General features: G+C 43.8%; 1 protein-coding gene and 1 long non-coding RNA gene across 5 annotated transcripts; one reads left to right on the plus strand and one right to left on the minus strand.

Annotated features, from left to right (window-relative positions):
- Positions 1–1,609: 1,609 nt before the first annotated feature.
- LOC120488761 (sulfotransferase 1 family member D1-like) lies at positions 1,610–22,370 on the minus strand. Of its 4 annotated transcripts, XM_089121955.1 has the most exons (8): positions 21,825–22,370; positions 14,509–14,637; positions 14,284–14,381; positions 13,925–14,069; positions 8,675–8,769; positions 8,367–8,547; positions 7,852–7,961; positions 2,146–2,236 (listed from the first exon to the last, which is right to left on the minus strand). In XM_089121955.1, exons 1-7 carry the CDS (start codon positions 22,003–22,005, stop codon positions 7,882–7,884), a joined length of 909 nt encoding a protein of 302 aa, XP_088978081.1. In that variant the 5' UTR covers positions 22,006–22,370; the 3' UTR covers positions 2,146–2,236; positions 7,852–7,881. The 4 variants fall into 4 exon arrangements, with proteins under 4 accessions (XP_039541334.2, XP_039541335.2, XP_039541336.2 ...); XM_039685400.2 differs by lacking the exon at positions 7,852–7,961 and having other exon boundaries at positions 1,610–2,236; positions 21,825–22,369; XM_039685401.2 differs by lacking the exon at positions 7,852–7,961 and having other exon boundaries at positions 1,610–2,236; positions 13,943–14,069; positions 21,825–22,368.
- Positions 14,633–20,843, plus strand: LOC148971494 (uncharacterized). Its single transcript, XR_016147040.1, has 2 exons — positions 14,633–17,415; positions 19,983–20,843. It is a non-coding gene; the product is annotated as an uncharacterized LOC148971494 (long non-coding RNA).
- Positions 22,371–22,914: the final 544 nt, after the last annotated feature.

Raw genomic sequence — 22,914 nt, forward strand, 5'->3', positions numbered from 1 at the left:
AACATGCACTGGGAAAAAGTCTGACTTACTGCCGGCAATGCGAACCAAGCTCCTGCTTCGTTCATACAAGGACCGGACAGCCCTTAGCAAAGGACCCCGGACCCCATACTCCCGGAGCACCCTCCACAGGCTTCCGGGAGGGACACCAAATCCACAAAGCACATGTGGATTGGTTGCGCAAACTTCCATGAACCCTCCAGCACCCTGTAGAGGGTGTAGAGTTGGTCCAGTGTTGCACGGCCTGGACGAAAACCACACTGTTCCTCCTGAATCTAAATTTCCATTATCGGCCAAATTCTCCTCTCCAGTACCCTGCATAGATTTTCCCAGGGAGGCTGAGAAGTGTGATCCCCTGTAGTTTGAACACACCCTCCGGTCCCCCTTCTTAAAAAAGAGGGACCACCGTGGTGGTCGGGGACAGTGCCTCTGGGATGGCAGACCGGTCTGACATCCCAGAGGCACTGTCCCCGACGCCACGGGATGCTGCAGAGGCATGTCAGCCAAGACAGCCACACAACATCTAGAGACTTGAGGTACTCAGGGTGGATCTCATCCAGAGTTTCTTGACTAGGGTGATGGGTGAGTCCACCTCTGAGCCCTCAGCCTCTGCTTCCTTGATGGAAGACGTGATGGCGGGATTGAGGAGATCCTCAAAATATTACTTCCACCATCCGACGACATTCCCAGTTGAGGTCAACAGCCGCCCATCTCCAATGTAAACAGCATTGGTAGGGTACTGCTTTCCTCTCTGAGGCGCCGGACTGTTTGCTAGAATCTCTTAGAGGCCAACAGATAGTCCTTGTCCATGGCCTCACCAACCACTTCCCAGGCCCGACTTTTTGCCTCCACAACCACCCGGCTGCAGTCCGCTTGACCTGCCGGTACCTTTCAGCTGATATCTACAGCCTCGATGGCAGGCAAATCTCTCAATTCAGTTGAAAATCGGTCCTCTTCATAACGTAAGGATCACGTCCAACATATGTTTCGACTTTCTGTGTATATACGTATTTCTCTTGTAATAGCGTCTAAAGTAGTACAGTACGAATTTTCTTCCATCTCGTCCATTGCGCTCTTCACCCCTTGCCCTCCATCTGCATTCCGCGCGTCAACACAATCACGTGAGTGCAAACCACAATTAAAAGGCAGAAGTTCATCAATACCTAAAAACAAATATGTTTAAAAAAAAATCAGAAAGCTGTAAAATGTGTTTCTCTTTGTAGGACATTAATTTCAATGTTTTTGCTTAACTTGATTTTGTCAATTTATTCATTTTATTTCCTGTTTTAGGCTGTATTTGTAATTCTTTAAAACCAATAAAAACAAACTAAAATATATTAGAGATACTGAGATAGTAATGCAACGTGAATAAAAGCCTAAATTCATGTTCATCATATAAAGAGATTGTTTCTCTTCAGAAAGTTTTGACTAAACCGCTCAATTCATATAGATTATAGTTTTATGGTCTCTTTATGAACTTTTTGAAGTGTCAAAGTGGTTGCACAGATGTAAATGGGGGGACAGAAAGCTCTCAGATTTGATCAAAAAGATCTTTACTTGAGTTCCGAAAATGAACAAAAGCCTTACGGGTTTGAAACAACATGAGGGTGAGTAAGTAATGAAAGAATTTTTATTTTTGAGTGAACTATGCCTTAAAATAACAAAAGCCATGGAGGTCATCATACTCCAAAACGCAATATCATTTTCAGAGAGGAAAACAACATAACAAACATTAATGGATTTGATTACATGTGAAGTTTTATGGTACTAGTTTGGTTTGTGCAAATTTAAAACATTACATATTAGATAATACAGAGTATCTGCAATATAATATCAACATTTAAAAAATGGTTATAAAGAAAATCTAAATAACCTTAAATTGGACACACCATCATGTCCTCCATTACTCAGTCCCTCACTGTAAATTAATCAAGCTATAAATTAACATTTAAGTACCTGAGCCTGAAAGCATATTGCTCTAAATCTGATATAGGTCTAAACTTTTTTAGAAATGCTGACATTTTACTTGCTCTAAATATGTATATATGTAATACATTTGTAATTATAAGACATTAGTTGAATAGCATGTGAATGTGATATTATATGTAATGTTGCATAAATTATTAATGGATGCTAAAGCGGAAAGGAATGTTTGTGTCTTTCATTTGGATTGCGTAGTCTTCATCAAACATCTTGGATTGAGCTGGAGTGAAATGGTTAACCCAGTCACCGACCTCTCCTGCGAAAACAAACATACTTATTCATTAATTTTGACCACAATGTACTTTATATCATTTCTTATTACATGAGCCTCTGAATAATTTATTATGATTGCTCAACTGCCATGAGGGGTTTGTATAATGACAGCTAAACTATTTCACTGTTGTGCTGTAATGTATTATATGGCTCTGGTGTGTTTTCAAATGAAGTTGTTACCTTGATGTTTATTCTTTCGCAAAAGCGAAAGCAAAAGCGAAGCCGTCGTTTACAGTGAATTTAGAACAGCTAAAGGAGCGTTGTTAGAACTCCTAAAACCCCCTTAGCTGTTCTCAATCCACTGTAAAACACTGCGTCAAGGGGCGCTTATTGCTTTTATAAAACAGTTACTCCATAAAAATATTCATTTTAATATTTATTTTATTTATAAAATAAACACCAGCAACAAAAAATATAACATATAACACATTTATTCCTCCGCCAAGCAATTTAGTTCGAAAGAGGTTGCCAAGCAACACATGCAGGCAGGAACGAAGAATCACAAATAGAATTTGCGCAGTAATCCTAATGTAATGTGGTCACAGGTGTATGTTTGTTGAGTAACTTATATGGCTTCGAACGCGGCTTATCCAATCAGAATCAAGGACCGGAATTATCAGTTTTTGCCCCTGTCAGTCAAGACCGTAACCTTAGACTGACAGAAATGTAAAAAAAAAAAAAAAATGTAAAAATGAATTTAGGCTACTTTAGTTTTGTACACTTTGTCATGTTAATTATAATCAAATGCATTTGGTTTTATTTGCTATGACTGGTCAGTTCAATGAGGCCAGTATCTCATTGGCTTGAAGAAACGGGGTGGTGTCCACTTATTTGTGGATTTGTCTGCATGTTGACGCTAATTGTATTTCAAAGTCCACAGATGCATGAGGGGATTTACAAATGCAAAAGAAGATATTCACAAATGCATGCAGTGATCTGCAAATGCACAGAAAGCATTCACAAATAAATGCCTGGCAGAGTTGTGTGTGACAAACACATTTTTAAATATTTTTCTTATTATTTGCAAATCTCATCTTAGTAAATGCCTCTTGTGCCTGGCGCAAATCTAAAAGGGGTTGGTCTGAAGTAGCTTCATTATTCATAGGTGTGGTTTGGGCGTACGTGAAATAAACCAATCCGAGCGCCATCCAACATACCCTTTAAGAACAGGTGCGCATGTTCAGCCCGTTCTCATCCTTTAACGTCATATAGAGCGCTATATGACAAAACGGCGCTATACTACGCACATGGCCAGTGGCGCCTCCAGAAATTTTTCGTAGGGGTGGCCAGATGGGGCCAGTTAAAATCTTGGGGTGGCACACCAAAACTAAGTATAAACCATAATTTCAGAATTGTTTTCTACTGTTGTAATAAACCAGCCTGTAGAAAACTATCAGAAAGACTTAAGGAAATTCCTACTGATATACTTTGGTTTATTGTGTAATATTTAATGTTACTAATGATATTAGTAGGGCCCAACTAATATATATTATTGTATATAATGATATATATTATATGATATATAAGGGTCCTTGCCCCACAGCAAATTTCCAGATACTTGCATAATTGTGATGAATTTAATCATTTTTAAGTTATTAGTTTGCAGTGTAAGATTACAGTTAACACCTTTAAATATTACATAAATGTATTATGAATTTTTAATACACTTAATGAGTGTATACATCAGCAGCAAAAAGTAATTCTTGAAAAAATCTGCACAGTAATTTTATAAAATCTAAATATGTTAATAAAAACAAATTACTATTAGTTCTCTTTTAAAATTCAATCAGGCAATCATGTCACAATTTTATATTTATATATTAATGTCAAGAATTCAGAAGTGCATAGCCTAAACTACAAATAAATTATATACAATTAAATTATGCTTATTTAAAATGTATTGAGCAGGCTAGGTATAACAAAATATATTGGCTTTTAATAATATTTCAGTGCGCAAACCCATGATTACATGAAAAACAGAGAGCACACAGCGTGTATGCGCATCGCGGGTGCAGAATGATGTGCTCAAAGCAACATGGAGTCACAGTGTGCAGCAGCACTGCGCTTCATAAGTGTGCATTTAAAAGCTCATGTCACAAATCGAAGAAATGTTGAGCGCACAAATCCAAGTGCGATTTGTTCCTTTGTTTCACAGTTATTGTGCGTTTGATGCCGATTCATAATCCTTGTGATGTGTGATCTAACAGAACACGGTAGTGAGTCGTTTAAAAACAGCAACAAACTCCAAGAAAATAAAGTAATTTTATGCGAATATACAGACTTTTATCTACAGATCATGCATTTATAATGTCAATATATCATATTGGAGAGAGTTTTACCGTGCATCCAAGAGGCGCGCGTGCTGTTTGAATATGAATGGAGAATGATGACAGCCGCAGAGGAGGGAAAACGAGTTTATACTTTAACGATGTAAATATACTTCTGTCCCTCACATTAAGCTATGGAATGACTTCAGATGACTTTGTCACCCAAACTGACGTGAAAAAAGCGGGAGGCGCCGAAAAGCGCACTGTTTGCATCCCTGCCTGTCCAAACGTGGCAAAAACACACCTAAAAGCTGCTGTAACAGTATACCATTTGGCACTTAAAAAGCACGTCACGACACATAATTCCCCGTCTTCTTTTACTTAAGAATATTTTTGACTTATTTATAAAATGCATAACTGATGCTACAAAAATTAATACTGGCCATTGGGGTGGCCAATGGGGTGGCCAGGAGTCGGCCAGGGGTGGCCATGGCCACCCCTGGCCACCCCCTGGTGGCGCCATTGCACATGGCACCCGTTATCGTTAATATAACACGCGAACCCAAGACGTTATAAATCCTTTAGCGTGAATATGACACGTACACCCTACCCCACACCTAAACTTAGCCCTCACAGCCAATGGCGCCACCAGGGGGTGGCCAGGGGTGGCCATGGCCACCCCTGGCCGACTCCTGGCCACCCCATTGGCCACCCCAATGGCCAGTATTAATTTTTGTAGCATCAGTTATGCATTTTATAAATAAGTCAAAAATATTCTTAAGTAAAAGAAGACGGGGAATTATGTGTCGTGACGTGCTTTTTAAGTGCCAAATGGTATACTGTTACAGCAGCTTTTAGGTGTGTTTTTGCCACGTTTGGACAGGCAGGGATGCAAACAGTGCGCTTTTCGGCGCCTCCCGCTTTTTTCACGTCAGTTTGGGTGACAAAGTCATCTGAAGTCATTCCATAGCTTAATGTGAGGGACAGAAGTATATTTACATCGTTAAAGTATAAACTCGTTTTCCCTCCTCTGCGGCTGTCATCATTCTCCATTCATATTCAAACAGCACGCGCGCCTCTTGGATGCACGGTAAAACTCTCTCCAATATGATATATTGACATTATAAATGCATGATCTGTAGATAAAAGTCTGTATATTCGCATAAAATTACTTTATTTTCTTGGAGTTTGTTGCTGTTTTTAAACGACTCACTACCGTGTTCTGTTAGATCACACATCACAAGGATTATGAATCGGCATCAAACGCACAATAACTGTGAAACAAAGGAACAAATCGCACTTGGATTTGTGCGCTCAACATTTCTTCGATTTGTGACATGAGCTTTTAAATGCACACTTATGAAGCGCAGTGCTGCTGCACACTGTGACTCCATGTTGCTTTGAGCACATCATTCTGCACCCGCGATGCGCATACACGCTGTGTGCTCTCTGTTTTTCATGTAATCATGGGTTTGCGCACTGAAATATTATTAAAAGCCAATATATTTTGTTATACCTAGCCTGCTCAATACATTTTAAATAAGCATAATTTAATTGTATATAATTTATTTGTAGTTTAGGCTATGCACTTCTGAATTCTTGACATTAATATATAAATATAAAATTGTGACATGATTGCCTGATTGAATTTTAAAAGAGAACTAATAGTAATTTGTTTTTATTAACATATTTAGATTTTATAAAATTACTGTGCAGATTTTTTCAAGAATTACTTTTTGCTGCTGATGTATACACTCATTAAGTGTATTAAAAATTCATAATACATTTATGTAATATTTAAAGGTGTTAACTGTAATCTTACACTGCAAACTAATAACTTAAAAATGATTAAATTCATCACAATTATGCAAGTATCTGGAAATTTGCTGTGGGGCAAGGACCCTTATATATCATATAATATATATCATTATATACAATAATATATATTAGTTGGGCCCTACTAATATCATTAGTAACATTAAATATTACACAATAAACCAAAGTATATCAGTAGGAATTTCCTTAAGTCTTTCTGATAGTTTTCTACAGGCTGGTTTATTACAACAGTAGAAAACAATTCTGAAATTATGGTTTATACTTAGTTTTGGTGTGCCACCCCAAGATTTTAACTGGCCCCATCTGGCCACCCCTACGAAAAATTTCTGGAGGCGCCACTGCTCACAGCACGTGTTATATTAACGATAACGGGTGCCTTTAGCGTAGTATAGCGCCGTTTTGTCATATAGCGCTCTATATGACGTTAAAGGATGAGAATGCGTTGGCATGTTGCATGACAGATTGTTATAACGGCGGGTTTACCAGGCTCGTTCACAGCCGATGAGACCGACGATCTTGTCAGGACAGTGAAAGACAGAGAAGTGACGTTGTATGGGGATGGGAGAAACTCGCACATCAGCGTCGGTAAAACATTATAGCCTATAAGTATGTTTCTTGCCACTATTGGGCAAACAGGTCTGATCCTTCAGTACTACAATTAGCCTTAAAAAATAGGTAATTCGGTTTTTTCATCTTCATGTAAACCACAATGATTTCCCTCATGTGTTAATATTTTTCCTTGTTATAATGTATGATTTGCAAAAATAAAAACTACTGCATCTGTGTTGATGAGAGAATCAAAGTGTATGCGCGTTGTGTATACCCGCTACATTATGGCCAAGCATGCGCTTAAAATAGCATCATGAACAACGCACAACACGCCACTGACTTTATACCAGTTTTTTTCCTGGTAAGTGGCGCAATTGTTTACTGGAAGTGTAAAATAGCACCAGGGAATGTTTGCGCCGAAACACGCCTCCTCTTTGCGCCGATCCGCCCAGGGAGCGCAAGTTTATTCCCTAGTTTACCGACGTGCGTCTGTGGAGGGGAAAATCCCGCTTTGCGCGCTTGCAAATAAATAGGAATGAGACATGCGTTTGTTTGTGTATAAAGTCATTTGCGCCGGGTTCAAGATAGGGCCCCTAGGCTTAAGATTGAGTAAATCATGGGCTAATTTTCATTTAATATGGAGATGTTTTTTTTGTTTTGTTTTTTAAATGTTCATGTATTATCTGTTATATACCCTAAGGAAGGGTCTTTAAGGATACACCACAATGTTGCTGGATTTCTCTTAGGCCCTGAAAATGTAAAAATATTTTATCGGATGTGCCTTTCATTTACATGGCAACAGCGTTTTTGTGGCTTAAAAACGCAAAAAAGTGAAACCACCCTCCAGAGTGGAAATCTTAAAAACGCTCCTCCATCCTGTTCTCGTTTGAAGGGTAAAAACACAAAAGTCTGCTAAACAGTGAAGGTTGTATGCAGGTGCACTGACTTGTTGTGTGGCAGTGCTCCACATCGCCACCTAGCCGCCTGGAGTGCAGACGAATTTCACACACTTTTGCGTCATCATGTGCACGCGGATTTCCCACCCATTACGCTCATCTAAACACAGAATAAAAAGTGATAACGCAATGCCACTTTTCCGTTTTCTCTTCAGATCGTTTCTGTGTAAACATAGCCTTAGTTTCAATTCTGTTGTCCACAAACTACAAAGAATATTAACATATCTAACTTTCTCAGGCAGCCATTAAGGGGGTACACCAGTGTTATTTTGGGGGAAATATTAGGTTCTGCTCCTCATTCTATAACTAAAAACATTTAAAGTATAAATAACTAAGAATAAATATCATCTAATAAGTCTCATATCATCTCTACTGATGAGATCTTGCGAGGTGAAAAGTATTGTGATTTCAGTATGACGGAGTTGAGTTGAAGCAAAACCTTTTACAGTGCTAAGTGCATTGTCACACTCCTAATAAGGAATTTCTAGTATGGTTTTATATTAACCTTTTCTCATGAAGGGAGAAATAGACTGATCAAACACAGGTTTTGGCATGAATGAGTAGTTAGCCATTGGATTGTCTTTCATGACTTGGAAGGATGTCAACTGCGCAATCCTTTCTATGATATCCTCAGAAACAGACAGGTCCAGATAGTGCATGATTCTTTTAATCTCCCTAACAGGATTCTTGGTGAGAGGAAAAGAGAAAAACATAGATACAAGAAAGTTAGTCTAAAAAAAGGATATAAAATAAAAGATAAGTCAGATTTTAGCAAAATGACAGGACTTGAAAGGGACTGGATTAAAAGTATACCTCCTTCATGTCCTCATAGAGCAGGTAGAGAATATTATTTTCCTTGCATTCCTTCCAGTAACCTTTGACATGGTCATACCAAGAGCCCCAACATACTGTAAAAACATTAGAGTACAGAGTAAAGATTCCAGGTTTAAATTACATTCTGCATTTAAATATGTAGTTCCCTTTCGTAGTCACTCCGAGTTACGTCAGGAGTGACGAAGAAACGGGGGTTTCGCCTAGAAAGCCAATCCTCTTCGAGTATTAAAAAACGAGCCAATGGCAAAGAAATGCCATGGGTCTGCGGAATTTGCATAGCGTATCTCCGCCTCACCCCGTGAGTATAAAAGGAGGAAGCGGACGCCACCGCAGTATGTTTTCGCTTCGGAGCCAAGAGAACTTCTTCACTCCACAAGCCACACAATCTGAGTTTACTATGTGACTCACCTCTTCGAGATGAGCGAACTCTCTGGTGTTGGTGTGACGGCGGTACCCAGCGAGTTTCACATTGCCTGCGATCTGAGCAGTTGTCTGCCAGTGTGTGTGTCTCTCCCTGGTCGCTTCAACATCCGCGGAGTTTTCTCCTCTCACTGAAAGAGTGTGCACGCGGCACGTCTTTTTAAAGACGCGTCTTTTTAAAGACGATTTGCCCGTGTATTCCTGAGTGTGGTATTCTGATAGAGTCAGCTGATGGGCGCGAGCACTGTTTGACGTGTTTGGGCTTTGATCACGCTCAGACAGCGCTCGTGGGTGTGTCACGTTCTCTCAGTGGGGACGTGATCATCGCAATGTATATGGTTGAGACTCCGTGAGCTCAATAGAGTGAGAGTCCCCTCATCCACTACCCAAACTATTTTCTCCACGTGAGATAATACTTCGGCTAGTGGCCAGGGTGACCAAAAGACGTCAGGTCTGGACCAACCTTGCTCTACGAGCGACGAAGGTGGCCGCATGCTCCCTGAGTCAGGTGATGACCCCAGGCTGGCCTTTTCGGCGGCGCGGTCGTGAACCCTGCCTAACAGTTCTCGTCCGCCCAGAACCAACCAGCCGCTGGCTCAAACGCCTCAGTCTGCTTGCCGCCGAATGTGACCTCCTGCGACTTCCGGCCCCTCCCGCCCGGCCCCAGCAGCACCGGGCCGTGCCGTGGAGGTGGTCGCAGGGAGGTGCCCCTGCCCGTACCAGCCCTGCAGCCCCGCTGTACACCAGGCTATGCGGCGCTCCCGTTACTGGCAGCTCAGATATGGCTTGCAGTTCTTTCAGGGAGTGGTTGCAGGCCCACTCCTTCCCCCGGTGGAGGGCTGGGGGAGAATCTTTTCTCCAAAGAGCTGCATTCCATCCCTGAGCACACAGAGCCGGATGGCAGTGTGCGACGCCCCCGTACCTCGCCACTGTCATCCTCCTCTGTCTCTGAGGGTGTGGATGATAGTGCGTGCCGTCTCCTGACCACACCACTCTCATCCCCCTCTATTGCCAGACCCCTGGCAGAGCAGACCCCCGCGGAACGCTGGTCCTTCCCTGGTCTCCTCTGTCAGGGCGCGGAGCGTGACACACACGCGCAGGGTCGCTATGCCACCCTCGCCTGTGCCGATCTCTCCGCCCCTCTGCCCCTCCGGGGGGACGCCTGTGGCTCGGATGATTCCATTGGATCAGTTTTGGGGGCTTGGTTAGAGCTCCCCAATCTGTCCCGTTGGGTCGCCCGAACTATCAGGCTCGGCTATGCAATTCAGTTCGCACGGTCTCCTCCCTGCTTCAGGGGAGTCTGCTTTACGGTGGTCTGTGGCTATGCCCCGATCATGAGAGCGGAGGCTGCCACCCTGCTGGCGAAGGGTGCAGTCGAGGCGTCCCTCCAGCCGAGATGAAAACAGGGTTTTACAGCCCCTACTTTATTGTCCCCAAGAAAACGGGTAGGTTAAGATCGATTCTGGACCTGCGCGTTTTGAATCGCACCCTTCACCGGCTGCCGTTCAAGATGCTCACGGGCAAACGCATTTTCGAATGTGTGCGGCCCCAGGATTGGTTTGCAGCGATAGACCTGAAGGACGCCTACTTTCATGTCTCCATTTTACCTCGACACAGACCGTTTCTTCGGTTTGCTTTCGAGGGGCAGGCATATCAGTACGCGGTTCTCCCATTCGGGTTGGCTCTGTCTCCTCGCGTCTTTACGAAGATTGTCGAGGCAGCCCTTGTTCCCCTTCGCGAACAAGGGGTTCGCATCCTGAACTATCTCGACGACTGGCTGATCCTAGCACACTCTCGAGATCAGGTCTGCGAACACAGAGACCTTGTGCTCCAGCACCTAGCTCGTCTGGGCCTTCGGGTCAACTGGGAGAAGAGCAAACTTTGCCCCGTGCAGAGGATCTCTTTTTTCGGTATGGAGATAGACTCGGTCGCCATGTCCGCGCAGCTTACGAGCGAGCGCGCACACTCACTGCTGACTTGTCTTCAACAGTTCGAGGGCAAGAGTGCGGTTCCACTGAAACTTTTTCAAAGGCTCCTGGGGCATATGGCATCCGCAGCCGCGGCAACGCCACTCGGATTGCTTCATATGAGACCGCTTCAGCTGTGGCTTCCCGATCGAGTCCCGAGGTGGGCATGGCATCACGGTTCACTCAGAGTTCCAGTGACTCCGACCTGCCATCAGACCTTCACCCCGTGGAGGAACCTCAGCTTTCTACGGGCCGGTGCTCCCCTAGAACGAGTTTCCAGGCATGTTGTTGTCTCCACAGATGCCTCTGCCACGGGTTGGGGCGCCATGTGCAATGGGCATGCAGCCTGCGGGCTCCTGGACAGGACCCCAGCGCCTCATGCATGTCAATTGCCTCGAGTTGCTGGCAGTACGCCTTGCCCTGCACCGCTTCCGTGCGTTGCTCTAGGGTCAACACGTACTAGTCCGTTCAGACAATACCGCGACTGTAGCGTACATCAACCACCAGGGGGGGTCTACACTCTCGCCGTATGTCGCAACTCGCACGCCACCTCATCTTATGGAGTCAGAAGCACCTGAGGTCCCTTCGTGCTATCCAGATTCCAGGAGTTCGGAACTGTGCAGCCGACGAGCTGTCACGGCTCCGTCCAGTCTCTGGCGAATGGCGGCTCCATCCCCAGTCGGTCCAGCTGATATGGGATCAGTTTGGGGACGCACAGATAGATCTGTTGCCTCCCACGACTCATCCCATTGCACCCTGTATTACTCTCTGACCGAGGGCACGCTCAGCACAGGCGCACTGGCGCACAGCTGGCCGCGGGGCCCACGCAAATATGCGTTTCCCCCAGTGAGCCTTCTTGCAAGATCAAGGAGGACGAGGAGCAGGTCATTTTGGTCGCCCCATACTGGCCCACCAAGACCTGGTTCTCCGAACTGATACTCCTGGCGACAGCACCTCCTTGGCCAATTCCTCTGAGGAAGGACCTCCTTTCTCAGGGACGGGGGACCCTGTGGCACCCTCGACCCGATCTATGGAGACTGCATGTGTGGCTCCTGGATGGGTCGAGGCAGGTTTGTAGCTGCGGTGGCACTTCCGCTAGAGCGTCGTCCACGAGACACGTCTATGAGTTGAAGTGGAACCTCTTTGTCAATTGGTGTTCTTCTCGCCGAGAAGACCCCCGGAGATGCTCGATTAGTGTCGTACTTTCCTTCCTGCAAGATGGGTTGGAGCGAAGGCTGTCTCCCTCCACCCTGAAGGTGTATGTGGCTGCCATTGCCGCATATCACGAAGCAGTTGAAGGTAAGTCTCTGGGGAAGCATGACCTGATCATCAGGTTCCTGAGAGGAGCGAGGAGACTGAATCCTCCTCGCCCTCCTCTCAGAACCCTCTTGGGACCTCTCAGTGGTTTTAAGCGCCCTGTAGAGGCCTCCCTTTGACCCTCTGCAATCAATCGAGATTAAGTTCCTGTCACTTAAGACAGCGCTCCTGGTTGCACTGGCCTCCAATTTTCCGTTGACGAAGCGTGCCTGGAATTCGGGCCGGGCTACTCTCACGTGATCCTGAGACCCCGGACTGGATATGTGCCCAAGGTTCCTACCACTCCCTTCCGGGACCAGGTAGTGAACCTGCAAGTGCTGCCCCTGAAGGAGGCAGACCCAGCCTTAGCACTGCTCTGTCCAGTACGCGCCCTCCATGCTTACGTAGACAGAACGCAGTGTTTCAGGACCTCAGACCAGCTCTTTGTCTGTTGTGGTGGGAGCCAGAATGGAAGGGCTCTCTCAAAGCAAAGGTTGTCTCACTGGTTAGTGGACACCATTGCTTTGGTTTACCAGCAGCAAGGCCGACCGTGCCCCCTTGGTGTGACAGCCCACTCTACCCGGAGTGTGGCTTCCTCTTGGGCTCTAGCGCATGGCGCCTCGCTAGCAGACATCTGCAGAGCTGCAGGCTGGGCGACACCCAACACATTCGCTAGATTCTATAATCTCCGAGTGGAGCCTGTGTCCTCTCTTGTACTCGCTCACCGCCTTCTACGGAAGCCCTGGGTTCCTCCAGCACTGTTGATGCTGACGCCAGTGTATTGCTTGGACGTCGGTTAGGTGCCTCCGTGTGCATGGTTCCTGCTAGTAACCCCCACATGTGTATTTCCACTGTAAGCCTCTCGGAGCATGTGTCTTCCCTCTGCAAGCCACCTGGCCACCCCTGGAGTTAAGATTCTAGCCACCCTATGGGTTGGTGACTCCAGTGTTCCTCCATACGAAGCGCCCTGGGCCGTATGTGTATTCCTAAGTCCTCCCCACGGGTAGGCGTACTGCGGCATATTCCTCTGGGATATGCTCCCCAGTGTACCTTGGTATTCCTGTGTCAAGTAGGACTCCTCGTCAGTAAGTGCGTCAGGAGTCAGACTTGCGCAGGGCACTGGAAGACAGCTGTGAAGGTGGCGTGATTACACGGGGGACCCCCATTCTCCGTTACTCCTGATGTAACTCGGAGTGACTACGAAAGGGAACGTCTCGGTTACGTATGTAACCCTCGTTCTGTGAGTAGAGAACGGAGATGTTACGTCTCCCTGCCACTTCCGCTGTACCGCTGGGTAGACGCCTGAGTTCAGTCTCGGCTCCTCAGCGAAGACATACTGCGGTGGCGTCCGCTTCCTCCTTTTATACTCACGGGGTGAGGCGGAGATACGCTGTGCAAATTCCGCAGACCCATGGCATTTCTTTGCCATTGGCTCGTTTTTTAATACTCGAAGAGGATTGGCTTTCTAGGCGAAACCCCCTTTCTCCGTCACTCCTGACGTAACGTCTCCGTTCCCTACTCAGGGAACGAGGGTTACATACGTAACCGAGACGTTTTTTCTCACATTCCCCCTTCATGAACTTGTGAATGTATCCATCCCAAGGTCCTGGCTCTGGCTGGGTAAGATTCATACGTTCAAAGTGGAAGTAGCTTACAAGATTATCCTTAGCATTTCGGGCTGTATAGATGACCTGGGGAAAAGCAGACAGAGCAGCTAGTGGACATGATTTATGGTACTCTTTGGTCAGAGGCAAATCAAGGGGTTTAAACATTATATTTCGGAGTACCTATTACCAGAACACTCTAGAGACAGGTCATTTTGTTATCTTTTGCGTTGGATTGGAAGAACGAAAATAAACCCAAATTTGACCTTGTGTTTGAAATTTGTTTCAATTAAATTATTACCTTGCATTTATTTTCCCAGAATCCTTTAGGCACTAGTTCAATGGGTAAGTGAGTCTTGATTACTCTCTGTGGTTTCATCTGTCTAAGTAAGTCAAGCCCTGAATGAAGCATAAAAGATAAAAATGTTCAAGACATGAGTGGTGTGGACGCAGGTGCACTGATACATTCTTCATATCACAAAAACCTTGTGATAAGTATAGATGAAGCATGTATAGAAATGCTTACCTGATGGTATAGGTGGAACAGAGAATTTTTCCAGAAATGGTATACGGACAGCTATCGGCGCTCTCTTGCACACCTCAGCATCTCCATTGTGCAGCAGAAGATCCACTATCTCTTGAGTCCAGGTTGTGCCTTAACACAGAGACAAGCATTAGACAACTTGTTCTCAACCAGGGAGCAGGAGCCCACAAGGGGGCCTCAGCAAATTTCTGTGGCCACAAGATGACTGTAATATTATGCAGACTCAGAGAGCACAACTGGAGAACAGTTTTACATGAGTTTATGCGGCAGAGAGTGAGTCAAAGCAGGCAGGAATCTGAATGAAACAGAGCAATGAGTGATGATGATATGGAGACTGAAAGTAACAGTCTTTTCTTGAATATAGCTAAGAGGGGAATAAACGAAGGGAATGGATGGACACACCTCAGTTGCAGCTGGCAGGAGAGGATCCAGGAAACAGGGGAAGTGCACAGAGTAGTGATGTTACATTTGACTCTGACTGAAGCTTCAAAGTGCGTATCAAGTACGCTGTGCAATTTCTCATGAAGCTCCGTGCCAGAGCACGTACTATTTTCAGAGAAACACGTGATCAACGAAAAACGAAGCCTCCCCAGATAGCACATATACCGTACGTCTGCAAGATGTCTGTTAAAGATCACTTCATCTGGAAAGCATCTGATGTTCACTAACATCTGATCAGTTTAACATACACTCTAAATCATTACATCTTAAAGACATCATCTATTTGACATCCTATATGCATATTGCAGATGAGCAAACACTCTAAAAATTATGCCTTCCAGATGTAAACACACACATTAAATAGATGTCTCTGTGATGTACGTGTGCGGTCACTTTCTTTCCAGTCACGTGAATGCTTCACTTTGCGTGTCGGAGTGTTTGAACCCAGACCACTACTTTACAGGGTTTTGGAAGTTTAAGCCTATTTACTAACATTTTTTTGGAGTGACGTATCCATGACAGTAAACAACAAAGGCCATGTCCACACTAATATGTTTTCGTTTGAAAACGGTTTGGCCTTCCGTCCACACTGAGACAGCGTTTTAAATAAAAACGTCGCTTTTGGAAAACACTCTCCAAAGCGGATAAATCTGAAAACGCTGTTTTTGCGTTGTAGTGTGTGTTGTGTGTAGTGTGTTGTAGACTGTGAAGCCAGAGGTATTTGAAAACGATGAGTTTAGCCATGTGATCCATGTTGTACCATTAGATATTCATATACCGGTATTGTGCTATTCACTTACGCTGTTGCTAAAATATGTTACTTTGCACACTCTTCATATCACAGTCCTGCACAGATGACAGAAAATTTTCTCACATTTGCTGTCCCGTGGCACTACAGGAGAGCAGTTGCGTTTTAAACCAATGGTGACTGAGTGTGACCTGAACACATCAGTGATGGTAAGATATTTTGCTAAATTAAATGATCCTGTTTGAAGAATTGGGCTGTACTTTGTACCATTATTTATTTTTCGATCTGTATTATCTCGGTGAGCTTTTATGAGGTTTCACACATAAATAGTAAGGTTTTAGAAGTTTCTCGTCCACACTGAAACGTCGGGAAAGCCTGAAAACGCTAGTGTAGATGGAGAGCGTTTTTAAACGAAAACGGCATTTTCAAATTTATCTGGATTAATGATAAAGTTACAAAACATTAAAAATCAAAACAAATCTGATGCACATTCTTGTTATTAATTTTCTAGACAACCAAGCAAATGCAAGAAATAAATTAACATTTATTTTTGATGGGGTTTATGCCAATAATTGACCACACACACGCTATGTTTGACACAAACCATCTGGTTGCACTTTATTTTACAGTATGTGTATTTTCAATGTACTTACAAAGAAAGTATTGAATAATATAAGGTAACGATGGATGGGTTAAAATTAGATTTAGGGGTATAGGTTCAGGACTAGCGCCTAGTTATTGCAAGTTATTGTCAAGTCAAATCACCTTTATTTATTTAGCGATTTTTCAATACAGGTTGTTTCAAAGCAGCTTTGATAACAAGAAAATGCAACAATGTTTGTTTCTACTGTACAGCAGATCTAGAAGAAAATAATGTCATAGTCCAGCCCTTACACAAATTAACATACTCGGTTACATACGTAACCTTGGTTCTCTCTAGAAGAGGGAATGAGTATTGCGCAAGTTGGTTACGCTATGGGTAAAGTCAAGCCAAAAATTATTCTTTATTTTTATTGTCAACACAGTGCAGCAGTCAGCAGACCTAGAGCAGGCTATCCTGCGTGCCCATTGGTTGGCTGCCCTGCAGCAACTGCAGCCTACCACTGAGCCTTGCGCATGACGTCACACCCTCTACACAGCCAGAATGGGGGTGGCTTAGCATATAAAAGACGGGCTCAGGGGCTGCATCACTGGTTTCATCAGCTGAAGTGAAAATTTGCTCTTGGCGCCTGCACGGTCGGGTTAAACAATATTCGTTCCCTCTTCTAAAGAGAACCGAGGTTATGTATGTAACTGAATACGTTCTCTTACGAGAGGGTCTCTCGTATAGGGTAAGTTGCTTATGCTACGGGAACCCATTGTCAATGCCTTGCGCGCCCAGCATCAACTTCACGAGTCCCAGGGATTCCAAGGGAAAATAGGTGGCCAGCAGCGCGGGCCAGCACATGTTATAAGTGTCACAGATGAGAAGAACACAGATGAGTGAGTATAGACCAGGTTTATTGAGACAGGTGATTAATGGCAAATAGTAGGTGAGTAATGTAGTTGAAGTTCAGTAAAGTGGCTGGTAAACAGTCTGATAGCGTTTCTCTTATCTGGAGCAGGAATGGAAGACTGATGGGCTGCAGCAGCGGAGAGGAGAACGGGAGAAGACCGGGAACAGGAGCAGATGAGGAGCAGATGAAACTTGGTGCCAGCGGGTAAGTAATCCTTTCCAAAGTAGAAGCAGAGCGGGAGTCTGTGGTCGTAGTGTAGACGAGACCAGACAGTGAGTGACTGTCAGAGGTGAGTCTTTATAGGGAGAATGATTAGCACGGTGATTGATGGGAACAGGTGATGGTGATTAGTATTCTGGGGAGCTGGAACGAGTGGGCGGCGTGATGGTGTCTGGTGCTGACGCTGATGGATCCGTGACAATAAGCACATATAGGGTATATATATCGGCGATGCCGTTCCATGTAATATTCACCATACAGTGCGGCTCAACCAGGAGAGCCAGAAATGCGTGAAAGTAGTCTGCACATGAGAAATCTGGGACATACACACCGCTTATACTGACAGAAGTCTTGTCTGCAAGGCAGGAACTTCCAGGTTATAAAACGTAACACAAGTGGATGGGGAGGCCTAGCCTGATGCCTCACATATGTCTTGAATGGAAATTCCGCTGGACAATACCTACGACGAGGCCACGCCTCTGGTGGAACGCCTGAAAGGGGCGGAGTGCGTAATGTAAGCCCTCAGTGCCCTGACAGGGCAGAGGAGATTAACATTAACACTATCGGATGCTAGCAGAGCCGAGAGGGAAATGACCTGCGCTTTAAAGGGGGTTCCCAACACTTTTGGGACATAGCCGTGCCTTGGCCTGAGGATGACTTTTGAGTCATTTGGCCCGAACTCAAGACACACAGCGCTAACAGATAGCACGTACAAATCCCCTACGCGTTTGACTGATGACAGAGCTGTTAGAAAAACGGCTTTGAGCGAGAGGTACTTTAGGCCTAAGGAGTCTATTGGTTCAAAGGGGAAAGCTTTCAGTGTTTCTAGGACCATTGAAAGATCCCACATGGGAACCGACTGGGGTCGCATAGGGTTATTCCTTCTGGCTCCTCTAAGGAAGCGGATGATAAGCTCGTTTCTTCCTATTGACTGACCGTGTGTCGACTCGGTAAACGCTGCAGAGGCCGCCACGTATAATTTAAGCATGGATGGGGACCTGCCCTTATCCAACAGCTCTTGAAGGAAGCCAAGCTACCACTGGACCCCACATCTTCATGGGTCTAGATCTCTATCGACACCATTTGGAGAACACCAACCATTTAGACGTGTAAAGCCGCCTTGTAGAGGGAGCTCTGGATTACGTAATCGTGTTCATCACTCCTTCTGGCAAGACAACGGGTACCTGTTAATTACCCATGCATGTAGAGACCAGCCCTCTGGATGGGGATGCCAGATTGAGCCGCAGGCTTGAGAGAGGAGGTCTCTCCTCACTGGAATCGGCCAAGGGGCTGTGTGTGACTGCTGTGCTGTTTTGATTCTCCCATAGCGGGGATTTAAGGAGCACCATGTGGCGAGTTTCCCTGATCCCCTTGATTACTGGCTGGCTGGTCACAGAGAGACCAGAGGGGAAGCATAAAGAGGGAGGCTGGGACAATTTGGGCCCATTCACTATCCGATGCAAGGATGGAACAGCTGTCACCCAGGTCGATTCCTTCAGCTTCGTCCCTTGAGGCGGCGGCAATGTGGGCCGAAGCCGCCAGCTGCGTGTCCAGGAGGGGCGGAGAAGGAGAGAGGGAGGCTGGAGGGATGAAATCTGGCGAGCTCTTCACTCTGAACTTAGGTTCCGGTATCCTCTGCGTGGTGAAGGCTCCGAGTCGAGCCCGCAGGGTCGACAATGGAAGCTGCGTCACAGTGCACGCAGCCTCCTGAATCCAGGGCAAGGGCTGAGTGGTTTGGGCCCAGGCAGAGAGCGCTGTTTTAGAGAAGGAAAAGTGCCGCAGCAGTGAACACTCACAAGGCAAATATCACAGTAAAAAAGGATACTCAACATCAGATGGCGTAGCAGGCACGGAAGGCCGAAGGCGGCAAAGGCCGGCTTCTTCAGGCGCTGACCTCTGCTTGCTGGCCGCTAGTTTCAATGGTGGATGACTTTTCTCAGAGTCCAACGATGCGGAGAGCTTCGCTGAAGATGATGAAATCAGTGATGCAGCCCCCTAGCCTATCCTTTACCATAAGCCACCCCCTTCTGGCAGATTGTGACACGTAGAGGGTGCGAAGCGCCCTCAATGGGCGTGACGTCAAGCGCAAGGCTCAGTGGTAGGCTGAAGGGCAGGGCATGCAAGATAGCCTGCTCTAGGTCTACTGGCTGCTACACTCCGTTAACAATATGTTAAATATGACGGATCATTTTTGGCTTCAAAATCTAGAGAAAAGATGACTTTACCCATAGCATAAGCAATTTACGCAATGGAGAGAACCTTTCACAAGAGAAATTTGTTTCTTTTTGTAGTAACTATGTTTTTTTTTGTAGTAACCATGGTTTAACTATGTTTTTTGCAGTAAAACCATAGTAACTAAAAATGAACCAAGGTTTTACTATGATAACCTTGGTTTAACCATGTTTTTTTGTGTAGTAACCATGGTTTAACTATATGCAAATCTGCAAATCTCACTTACCAATGTCCATCTGTACCACTCGGAGGTGATTGGGCTCTCAGACGAGATCCCAATTCATCAGTCACTGACGTAACATCTCAGTTCCCTCCTTCAGGATAAGGAGGGCCGTGAGAGAATGGCGCAAGACTGGTGGCGTGATTCATAACCGGTCCCGTATCTCTCACAAAGGAGTGTAGGGATAAGAGAAGGAGCGACGACAGTGAAGGACAAGAGAGGCCAGACCTGGATTTTACATTGTGTTTAAACTTTTTGTTTTATTATATGTGGCAGCAGTCATCCGTTAGGGACCTTCATTTTGTATTTGTTTATTTATTTATTAAAGTCTTTTAAACGTTTGCTGGTTCCCGCCTCCTTCTTCCCACAACAACAAATTGTGTTACAATAACCAAAGTATAAACACAATGTCAATAAGAGATTCATTGGACAGCTTCATTGATTATAGTGGGAGTTTTCGCAAGAGTGCAGCTTTGTGTACCTCACATTGTAATTGATGGTTTCAGTGATTATAATGGCAGTGATCTTTGTTTGATTTCTGCATAGCTATATGTTTTTCATGCTGCTAACTATACATTGCAATGTTTCTGAACTGACATTTATATTTAAATGTAGGATTGATTCCGATTGACAGTGATATCCACAGCAATGGATGGAAATGATACTGATACGTGTTACTAATCTGTCAAATGAGTACATGCAAAATAATAGACCTGACACTTTTTCAATGTAATGTGTGTGTCACTCAGTAACTTTAAATCTAGAGATTGTTATAAAATAGTTCTAAGCACATTTCTTTTATGATTTGTCCTGACTTGTGTATTTCATTATTTCGTGAGCTTAGAATTATAAGGTTCTATCTCCACTTTTGGTCGAAATTGAGTTTTTGACATAATCTGATCCATAAGGTGTTTATTAATGCCTGTTATTTTTGTAAAAAAAAAAAAAAAAAAAAAAAGAAGATTAATAGATAAAGCTATAATAGAAGATTATACTACATAACAGTCTTGCCAGCTGGGATGTAAAAACTTTGATGCTCAATATGTCAGAACTACCCTAAACAGAGATAGAACCTTTTAATTCTAAGCTCACGATTTGTATTTCATGAATAATTAGGACGAATTAATATTTCAAACTGTTTTTTTTTTTTTTTTTGGATTTATTGTCAGTACCAGGCTCACAATTCACTGGGGTTGGGTACTTTGATATGAGATGTTTGCTTAGAGCAAACTAGAAAAAGGTTTTGTTCAGTTTTTTTAAGATTGAACTTTCTTTCTTTCTTTCTTTCTTTAAAAGAAAATGTATAAAAAAATTCATAAACTTTTTTTTTGAAATTGGAAGTTTCTGTATATATATATATTTTTTTTTTACAGGTGTTTTACGTGTATTTAAAATTTTACACATTGTGTTGTGTTTTAGAATGTATAATGTCCAGGTAAGGAGCTGTCAGTACCTTTTCTGCTATTTTATTATTATTTCAGGCACAGAGATGACCGCTTTTACCAAAGCATCTAAAGGCAACACAGGACATTACCCCTGACTGTGAGATCCAGCGGACCTAGTCCCAGGTCATGAGAAATATATAGACACATGTCAATATTCAAACATAATTTGACCCTATGAAGAGACTGGCAGAACCCCCAGAATGGAATTAATCTAATCATTAAACTAATGCCATTATGTTAATCTTGAATACCATATATAATGTAGTTCATAAGTTGTTTTTTTTTTCATGTGATGTTATGTAAGGACATAGAATCAGTGGATCTAATTTGTATTCCCACAACAGAAGACAGTTCCTTTAAATCCATTGCTCAAATGGTGCTCAAGAAAGAGTGCAAAGTACACAGTATACAGTATAGTCTGGTCTTACACTAACTGGACATTAAAAAGTACAAGACCTTAGGATGATTAGCAAGTTTTTTTTTTAACAGTGTTTTACCTGCTTTAGGATAAGTAGAGATGAGTAGGTCTGATGGGTCGGGACAGAATTCACTGATTGATTTCCAGTTGTCTGCAACGGTGCTCTTGAGAGGGACACCCTGTACATCTATTAGAGGAAACCGATAAATAGAATCACCTGCTCTCTTAACGGCTTCTTCGTAACTCAGTACCTCTTCCATCACCACAAAATAAGTCCTCTGGAATATCCTCTTATCCCTTATAGTCCTGTTTTCTGAAGTTTTCCACCCTAATTTATTCTTGTTGAAATCTTTCTTTTTGGCTTTTTCTTAAATGATCCTTGAATTAGTAGCCTTAAGGTCTATATATAGGTCTTTGCCTACTCCTAAAGTTAGTTGTTCGCTTGACCTCCTTCAATTATTATCATGTTCTGTTAGCTGTCCAAAGTTTCTTTCTTAGACTTTTAGTATTCCAATTATGAATATTCTTTTGATTTTTTTGTGTGTGCTCTCTCTCTCTGCCTATTTCTGTTTTCTGTGTCCCTATATTTCTTTCTACTCCTTGGGAGTAGAGTGTAAATTGCTAAAGTGCAGGGTGCTTATATAACACTTGGACAGCCAGGGATGAATTCCAAACTTTCAGCAATGTTATCTTAACTGTTAATCTGAGTTCAAGGGAGTGTCTGAAAAGTGACACTTTAAATGAAAAAAAGCAGTGAGAATTATATAAAACTCAAATGAAAAAAGATAAATAAATGAGAAAAGATATATCTCAAATGATTTATGTGACCATTTATAAAACTAGATGTCAGTCCTGAACCCGAAGCAAACCTAAGCAATTTATAATAAAATGTGATAAGTTTAGACACATGCATGCATTTGGTGTGAGAGACCAGGGTTCGAATAAACTGTGAGACACCAATGTGTCCCTGAGCAACCCGGTATCACGACAAGACGTGAAATAATCACGTTGGTCCACTTTGGAAAACGTGTAGATGTCACGGTTTAACCCCTTCAAAAGGTTTGATTCTACACGCAATCGCCTCTGCCATAACGACCTATTGGTTTTCATTAAACCGAGAAAAAAATGGAATTTTGTTTTATTGACGATCACTGAGAAATGTTCTATTA

This window comes from Pimephales promelas, chromosome 17, assembly GCF_988280905.1.
Source record: "Pimephales promelas chromosome 17, fPimPro1.hap1.1, whole genome shotgun sequence".
Taxonomy (NCBI): domain Eukaryota; kingdom Metazoa; phylum Chordata; class Actinopteri; order Cypriniformes; family Leuciscidae; genus Pimephales; species Pimephales promelas.